This window comes from Octopus bimaculoides, chromosome 7, assembly GCF_001194135.2.
Source record: "Octopus bimaculoides isolate UCB-OBI-ISO-001 chromosome 7, ASM119413v2, whole genome shotgun sequence".
Taxonomy (NCBI): Eukaryota; Metazoa; Mollusca; class Cephalopoda; order Octopoda; family Octopodidae; genus Octopus; species Octopus bimaculoides.
The window spans coordinates 74,870,616-74,879,233 of NC_068987.1; the positions used below are offsets into that span (position 1 = coordinate 74,870,616).

Here is an 8,618-nt window from a genome sequence, read left to right on the forward strand (position 1 = left end):
TATGCAACTGGTACTTAATTTATCGACCCGAAAGGATGAAAGGCAAAGTCAACCTCGGCAGAATTTGAATTCAGAATGTATCAACAGATGAAATACCGCAAAGCATTTCGCCCAGCATGCTAACGTTTCTGCCAGCTCGCCACCTTAGAAATAGATAATATTGATATAACAGCATTATATTTCAACAGGTGAGTTGCTTCACCTGTCACCTAAACCCCATGGATAGGTGAGGATTCTGGCATACAGTTTTTGCTAATACCACCACTACTATTACTACTGCCACTGCTGCTGCTGCTTCTACTACTATCATCAACAATGAAGCTATGACTACATCATACCTCTTTCATCACTACTACTACTACCAACAGAAATACTTTTACTAGAACTACCACTAACAACTAATAATGTCACTACACAATTGCTGCTTCTACACTAATACCACTGTCACTAGCAATACTTTCACTATCACCACTACCACTACTTAGTAATGCTTTTAATTACAAACACTTTCCACCATCACCATTTGTAAGGCTTTTTCCTGTTGCTGCTGCTGCTACTATAACGACCACCTGTCACCTACAAACATTCGCATAAGAGCCAACAAGGAAGCCACTATGTAGCTTCCAGACCTGCTAGAAATAGCAACCTAACCTATGTCATCTCACACACAGATGTCTTAGAAATGGAAAGGTGCAATGTGATCCTAGACACACTGTGAATGAAAAGAAAAGAACATACTGGAAATTCACTGTTGGAACAGCTTTGAACATAGGTCTACTTGCTTAAAGCTGACCTTGGGCTAAACATCTCTATATCCATCCATGCAAAACGGATAAGAGGCTCTAGCCTAATGTGAAACCTGAACTTCATTTCAGCTGGTAATAAACTCAAACTAAATGTGAAACAAAGGACTATTTCAAATTGCTCTTTAATTATTATAGAAGGCACATGGCTCAGTGGTTAGAGCATTGGGCTTTCAATCATGAGATAGCGTGTTCGATTCCTGGACTGGGGTGTGTGTTGTATTATTGAGCAAGACACTTTATTTTCATGTTGTTCCAGTTCGCTCATTTGTAGAAATGAGTTGCGACATCACTGGTGCCAAGCTGTATCAGCCTTTGCCTTTCCCTTTGATAACATCGGTGGCATGGGAAGGGGAGGCTGGTATACATGAGCAACTGTTGGTCTTCCATAAACAACCTTGCCCAGAATTATGGATCAGAAGGGAACTTTCTTGGCTCAATCCCATGGTCATTCATGACTGAAGGGGGTCTTTACCTTTTATCCTTTAAGTATTTTAGTAATCATTGCTAAATAAGTATGATGTATGTATGAGTTATGTGTTTATATAGATGTGCCTAACACACTCACAAACAACAGGATAGACTAAAAGAACTAGAATGATTTACAAGAAATGTAAACCCCTATGCCTCTAACAGGGTAGGAGTGTCCCAATAACAAATTATGCCAACCGGTATTTCTTTACCCTTCTGTTTTGGTCTGTACTTTACTGTTTTCAGTTCAAGTTTATTAAGAGTTAGACTTCTAATCAAATGAAGTACTAAAGTACCATTATATTAGTTTTTGGTTAGCTTCTCTTGTTTATTCCTACATCAGATTAGGTTGCTATTTCTAGCAAGTTGAATGGCCACATAGAAGCACTTACCTTGGCTATTTATATAATGTTGATTAATTTATAGTAGTATGTTATATTAGTACTGCTAAGTTATACACTGGTAGAAGTGCTTGGCCTAGTGGTTAAGGTGTTGCACTTATGATCAAATGGTTGTGGTTTCAATTCTTGGATCAGGCAATGCATTGTGTTCTTGAGCAAAACATTTCATTTCACATTGCTCCAGTCCATTCAGCTGACAGTATTGAGCAGTACCTATGATAGACTGAGATGCTTAAAATATCTGGCAGTGTGGGTTATGGTCTAGTCACCTGTATTGTAAACCAGGTGGTTCATAAAGGAGTCATACCCAATGACTGGTGTAGCAGCACCATAGTCAACTGCTACAAAGATAAAGGTGATGTCTTAGATAGAAATAATTACCAAGGTATCAAGCTGTTGGATCAGGTGATGAAAGTAACAGAGAGAGTCATAGCCCAACTAATTAGGGAAAGAGTTAGTCTAGATGTGATGCAGTTTGGTTTTGTGTCAGGTAGAAGCACCACTGATGCTATATTCCTGATAAGGCAACTGCAGGAGAAATACCTAGCCAAAGATAAACCATGTAGTTGGCTTTTGTTGACTTGGAGAAACGATGATGATGATGATGATGATGATGATGAACAGGTGCAAGCATGGTTGTGTGATAAGAAGTTTGCTTCCCAACCACATGGTTTCAGGATCAGTTCCACTGCATAACACCTTGAGCAAGTACTATAGTTCTGGGCTGACCAAAGCCTTGTGAGTGGATTTAGTAGATGGAAACTGAAAGAAGCCTGTCGCGCGTGTGTGTGTGTGTGTGTTACTCTCTCTTTGTTTTCATTTTGACTAGTTGTAAATGAGTGTTACCCTCATACAGGTGGGGTATGTTTCCATTCTTTGGAAACATTCCTGGTCATTAGCAAGTTTTACTGTACTTGAAATCTAAGGCAATATTTAGTGAGAGGAGGAGCATCTGGCCATCAAAAAATCCACCTCAGCAAATGCCATCCAGTCCATGCAAGCATAGAAAACTGGACATTAAAACAATGAGGAGGAGGAAGGGGAAGAGGAACCAGTTAGTTGCATAGTACACAATTACTTATATAATAGTAATGGTCAAATTGAACTAGATAGTTTATACAGTAGCATGAGTTAATTACATGGTGATACTGATTAATTATATTCAGTCAACTCCTTATGCAGCACTCAAAATTACTAAAACTCTCCAGCAGCCAGCATAAAATAAATGAAAATGTTTTGTCGATTAGAGTCAAAAGAATGTGTGTTAATTTGTATTGATTGATTTGTTGTCATTAAAAGAAAGATAGATGTATTGTAGAACTGGATACTTGTATGGTAGTACTGATTAGTTATATTAATTAAATTAATATTGATAAATTATATACAATACTGGCTAGTTGTGTTGTAGTACTAGTTAAATGTATGTATTATGTGCGTGTGTGTATGTATATATGTATGTACATATGTATGTATGTAGGTACATACATACCTACAATTTAGTTAAATGGTAGTACTGTTTAACTGTATATTATTACTACTTAGTTACATGTCCCATACTACTGGTTGTATGATACTTGTCATATAGCAGGCCATTTCTTTAACAATTTTTTTCCCAGTTATTTAATTAAGATAACAGAGGCAATGCACATGATCTTTATATGACCTTCCAAATGGACAATGCTAATTGAGTTTGTGTCAATACAAGTGATAATTTGCTTGTAATTCTGAAGGTTGATATTGCTTTTGTTGTTATTTTTCCTGAAGTAAATTCCAAATGTGCAGGTCTGTGATCAAACACTTTCCACCAACGATCATCCTATCTTTTATAAATACCTAAGTGTCCTTGCCCTTTTTAAGTTGCTAGGGAATGATCTGAATCATTTTTGGCAACTGTTCCCCACAGGTTGAACAGCTGCAAGGACACCTTTATTAACTTAGGACAATTGTCTTCATAGAAGAAGGAGGCAGAAAGTAGCTCTGGATGGCTGCAGTTCTAGAGGGGAATGATTGGGAAATTGTTTAGTGCTGTTTTTGATGTGGTCAACTAATTAACTATTTAATTGACCTGTGGGATAGTCATTCCAACTATGACTATCCCATATTTTTTTAAGGTATATGTAGAGCAGTTTGCAGAATCCTCCCTGGAGATAGTCTCTCTCAGCCCTGCTGGTTACAACAATACTCACCATATTCTTTTGAGTATGGGGGGTAGGTGTCGTTTAATCTGTCTGGTCTGTAAGATCGCTATCATCACCACCATCTCCACCACTGCTGTACTACACTACAACATACTACATCACCTACTATTACATCCAGAATTTTACTGGTATTTCATATTAATAACTTTGGAAAGGATGAAAGGCAGAGTTGACTTCATTGTGATGTGAAATAAGAATGTAATGGGTCGGAACTAAATTCAACAAATATTTTGCCGAATACTCTGTCAGTTCTGTCAAAACAACGTCGCTGGTTCTAGTTCGAATGCTGATGATTCTGGAAGGAAGAATGTTAGGATAGATTAAACAGGAATCATTAGAGGTGAGTGCGTAGAGTTATGAACATTTAGCCGGTTAAACTAGGCTTCCAAATATCGCTGTAGTTTCATGATGGCGATTTCTTACCAAGTCAAGAGTTGTCTTTCTTGTAAGTATCTGCTTTGATGAATAGAGGGAGATAACTGCTTTAAGCTAATGTAGCTTTTAGAGCACATTACTACAAATAAAGATTTTTGTATATTTTAGCTGATTTTCATCACTATCATCGTTTAACGTCCATCTCCCATGCTAGCATGGGTGAGAGGAGAAGGTGCGATACTTATGCCCTTTTCATCCCCACCTCCCTGTCTGGCGAAATTTATGTGCCTGATGATCATCCTGAACTTCTGCCAGAGAAAGAGGCAGAAAGATAACTGCATTCTGGTTCAAATGCTAGCAACAGAATGAAACCTACTCACTCAGGGACCATAAAGCTTTGGAAGTGTTAAATATGGATGTGTGTTAGGCTTGGTTCTTCATATTTCTGAATCCAAAATTCTGTTCACATTTTCTTTCTTATGGTTTTGGTGAAGATCTTTCAAGATTATGCTGCTTCAGGGGCCATTACAGTTATGTTTTTCATGTAGTTGATGTGTTACAGCATTAGGTCTATATTACTTGTGTCAGTGAATATGCTAAGGCGACGAGCTGGAAGAATCGTTAGCACGCCGGGCGAAATGCTTAGCGGTATTTCATCTGCCGTTACGTTCTGAGTTCAAATTGCGCCGAGGTCGACTTTGTCTTTCATCCTTTCGGGGTCGATTGCCAGTTACCCCCGGGTGTCGATGTAATCGACTTAATCCATTTGTCCCCTCTATGTATAGCCCCTTGTGAGCAATAAAGAAATAAATACGTCTGCATTTTGGTGCAGTTTGACTGTAGTCTTTGCGCTCACAATGAATTTTCGTGATTATTGTGGAGTGAAATTTTAAGCATGGCTTTTCCAGTGTAATATATTGAGTTATTTCCCTTTAATTGTTAGCGTACTTGTTTTATTTAACCAATCATTTTAATAAAGTTGTTCCAGCATCGACCGCCTGATTAGTAAGCCATATATAAAGTATACTTTATTGTATCTAGTTATCTATGTCGTTATAATAGCATAATAGTCATGCTTCATCTTGTAGTTTGTTGAGTAGATGATAGTGTAGTTTGAGGCAGATTTTGCTGCTATTTCTAGAGGAGCAAGCAACCAGCTACAAGCCTCCTCATTGATTTCATGATAATATTGTTTTCGTTGTTGTTGTTGTTAAAGCCGTCGTCGTCGTTGTTATCATCTGAGCATCAGTTGTTAAGATACCTACGGAGGAAAAGACAAGAGTCTGTGGATGCTCATTCAATCTGCTAGAAATAAAAACCAAATCCCCTTCAAACCATACCCTACTATTTTAAATAAGTAGTCTTTTCCATTTTATCTTTTCCCCTGTTTTATTCATTGGAATGCAGCTATGTCGAGGCACTGCTTTGAAGGGTTTTAGTTAAACAAATCGACCCTAGTACTTCTATCTTTTGTGTTTGTCTTTTTTTTTTTTTTTGAAACCTGGTATTTATTTTATTGATTCTTTTGCTGAACTGTTAAGTTACAGGGACATCAATCAGTGAATGAGTAGGAGGAAACAAACACACACAGACATATGTGTGTGTGTGTGTGTGTATGTATTATCTCAGCCATCTTAGTGGAGATCGCATTCTCTCCACTACAGTAGGAATAACAGTAACTTATCACAATCTAATTTTCCTTTGTGTCTCAAATGTCTATTCCAGAATCGAATCCCTATGAAGATGTTGTGATAAGAACACGAGAACAGCCAGTCATCACGAAAAAAAAGCCATCAAAATTCAGTAAGTTTGATTTGACTTTCTTGTTTCTTTCTCTGTGTGTGTGTGTGTGTAACATATTAACATACTGTCATCATTATCATGACATGCACAGCCACTTTATCCATACTGGCATGGATTGCACAATTGTCTTGTGACAGTATCAGTATCCTATGACTAAACACTTCTCCTGATAACTACAAGGATACATGTTTGTATGAAACTGAAACTGGCGCTCCGTTGCTTACGACGTCGAGGGTTCCAGTTGATCCGATCAATAGAACAGCCTGCTCATGAAATTAACGTGCAAGTGGCTGAGCACTCCACAGACACGTGTACCCTTAACGTAGTTCTCGGGGGCATTCAGTGTGGCACAGTGTGACAAGGCTGACCCTTTGAATTACAGGCACAACAGAAACAGGAAGTAAGAGTGAGAGAAAGTTGTGATGAAAGAGTACAGCAGGGTTCGCCACCATCCCCTGCCAGAGCCTCTTGGAGCTTTAGGTGTTTTCGCTCAATAAACACTCACAACGCCCGGTCTGGGAATCGAAACCGCGATCCTATGACTGCGAGTCCGCTGCCCTAACCACTGGGCCATTGCGCCTTCACACCTGTTTGTATAGGCATATATAAACGAACTGTGTGGTGGGGGAGGTGTTTGTTTGTATGAGTATTACTAAGTTGTTCAAGCAGTCAGTTGGTGATTATATGATTCCTGTTCTTTTGTCATTTATTAATTAATGTACCTGCCTAACACTTTACTCTAAAGCATAAGTATATTGCGTTCTAACAACTCAATATCAGTATTGCTGTGCTTAAGCAAGATCATTTTATATTTTTCTTCTAATGCAATTCATATTTCTTTCATCTCTTTCTTTATTTTTCAGAGAACCCATTCAAATTTTTCAAAAAATTCTCCAAGCGCAGTTGAAGCAGTTTTATAGCTCATAATATGGGCTTATAATGTGGTGACTTTTACCTGTTTCTTTTGCTCACATCTTCAGTAGAGCAATGTGCCTGCTAGATCAAAGACTCCAGTAACAATGATTTTATCATGTAAGAACTCAACCTCAGACTCCTCTCTCTGTATTTCTTTGAGTCTCTTCATCTCCTTCTCTCTCTCTCTGTATCTCTCTCTCTCCCTCTTTTCCTTTCTCATTCCTTTTTTTTTTTTGGCCTCTCTTTATGCTTTGTCTTCCTACACATACAGATTCATATACATACATGCACACACACATACACACATAAATACATTTACTCAGACACACCTTCAATCAGTGATGTCTCGATGTCAGACATTTATTTCTTCTCCACTTGAATAATTGTATGTTCTAATCTTTTATGTGCAACTTTAGTTGTAGATTGTTATGTAAATAATTGTTTGGAGAAGACAAGTGTCACTATATATACATGCCATTTTTCTTGCTTCCCTTGATGGTGCTGAGTGCAATTTTTCCCCGCAATGACATTAATCCATTTCCAGCTGTAAGACTGCCAAAAAGGACTGGCAAGCAAGGAAGTCTTTATTTTCTGGAAGTTTCCTGTTGTTCTTCCTCAATCCAGAGCCCTGAATTGATTGTTAAACCCTTCCATTTGTGCCACGGTCAGGTAATGACCATGGTATATGTTGCTGGCCATAGAGAATCCTACAAAGAAGACAGAAATAAAATGTCCAAACCTGTCCAAGTTAGTGTCTGTGAAATGCGAACCCTCACAACTTCATCTGGCATTCAGAAAAAAGAAACCTTAAGTAGAAAATACAATGTGAATAAAGTTTATACTTTGCAACCACATATTGGGCTCTCCCATTCTCAACTGTATACACCAACATATCACAACTTTCTCTATTATCATCTTCATTATCATCATTATTGTCATCATCATTATTGTTATCCTCCTAATCATCTTTTTTTCCCCCTACTAGCGTCATTTGAACAAGTCCTTAAAAGATCTTGGTACCTGCTGCAGTCTTTTGTCATCTTGACACATGCTGCAAATAAAAAGATTTGCTACATTTTCTTTTGGCATAGTTTTTAAAGCTGGACGCCCTTCCTGCCACCATGCACAACTACTGTGTGTATTATGTGTATTTTATCCTGTCACCAATACTAGGGAGGCTGTCTGTAGTATGACTAAAGTGTTCATTTTACCTCTAATCAGTTTTCCTTACTGCTCTTTTAAACAGGTTACTTTTGTTGTAACTTGCTGTAGCTTACCAAGTTTGCATCTCTTTTGAAAAACTTTTGAAATTATTACTGGAATAAATGCCCTCAAATCATCAGTCAGTGATTTACCTTCTGAAATTTGCGCTTTAAAAGATATATATATATATATATATATATATTTATAAGTGAAATCGTGATGGCACCTGTGCCCAGCGTCGCCTTCCTGGCACTTGTGCCGGTGGCACGTGTAAGACATTTGAGCGAGATTGTTGCCAGTGCCACTAGACTGGCTCCTGTGCAGGTGGCACGTAAAATACACCATTTTGAGCGTGGCCATTGCCAGTACCGCCTGACTGGCCTTCGTGCCAGTGGCACGTAAAAGCACCCACTACACTCTCGGAGTGGTTGGCGTTAGGAAGGGCATCC

The 8,618-nt window shown here is 38.3% G+C and overlaps 1 protein-coding gene across 3 annotated transcripts in view; it reads left to right on the forward strand.

Annotated features, from left to right (window-relative positions):
• LOC106878152 (uncharacterized) overlaps positions 1-8,618 on the forward strand; it is a 44,493-nt gene that overhangs the window by 29,060 nt on the left and 6,815 nt on the right. For 2 of the 3 annotated variants that reach the window (XR_008264636.1, XR_001410469.2), the window contains exons 4-5: positions 5,974-6,051; positions 6,915-7,083. Coding sequence is in view for 1 of the 3 variants with exons in the window: in XM_014927286.2 (XP_014782772.1) it covers positions 5,974-6,051; positions 6,915-6,958 (122 nt within the window). In the remaining 2 variants the exon portion in view is untranslated. Of the gene's footprint in view, positions 1-5,973; positions 6,052-6,914; positions 8,469-8,618 lie in introns of those variants that run through there. The other variant, XM_014927286.2, reaches the window with a different exon arrangement.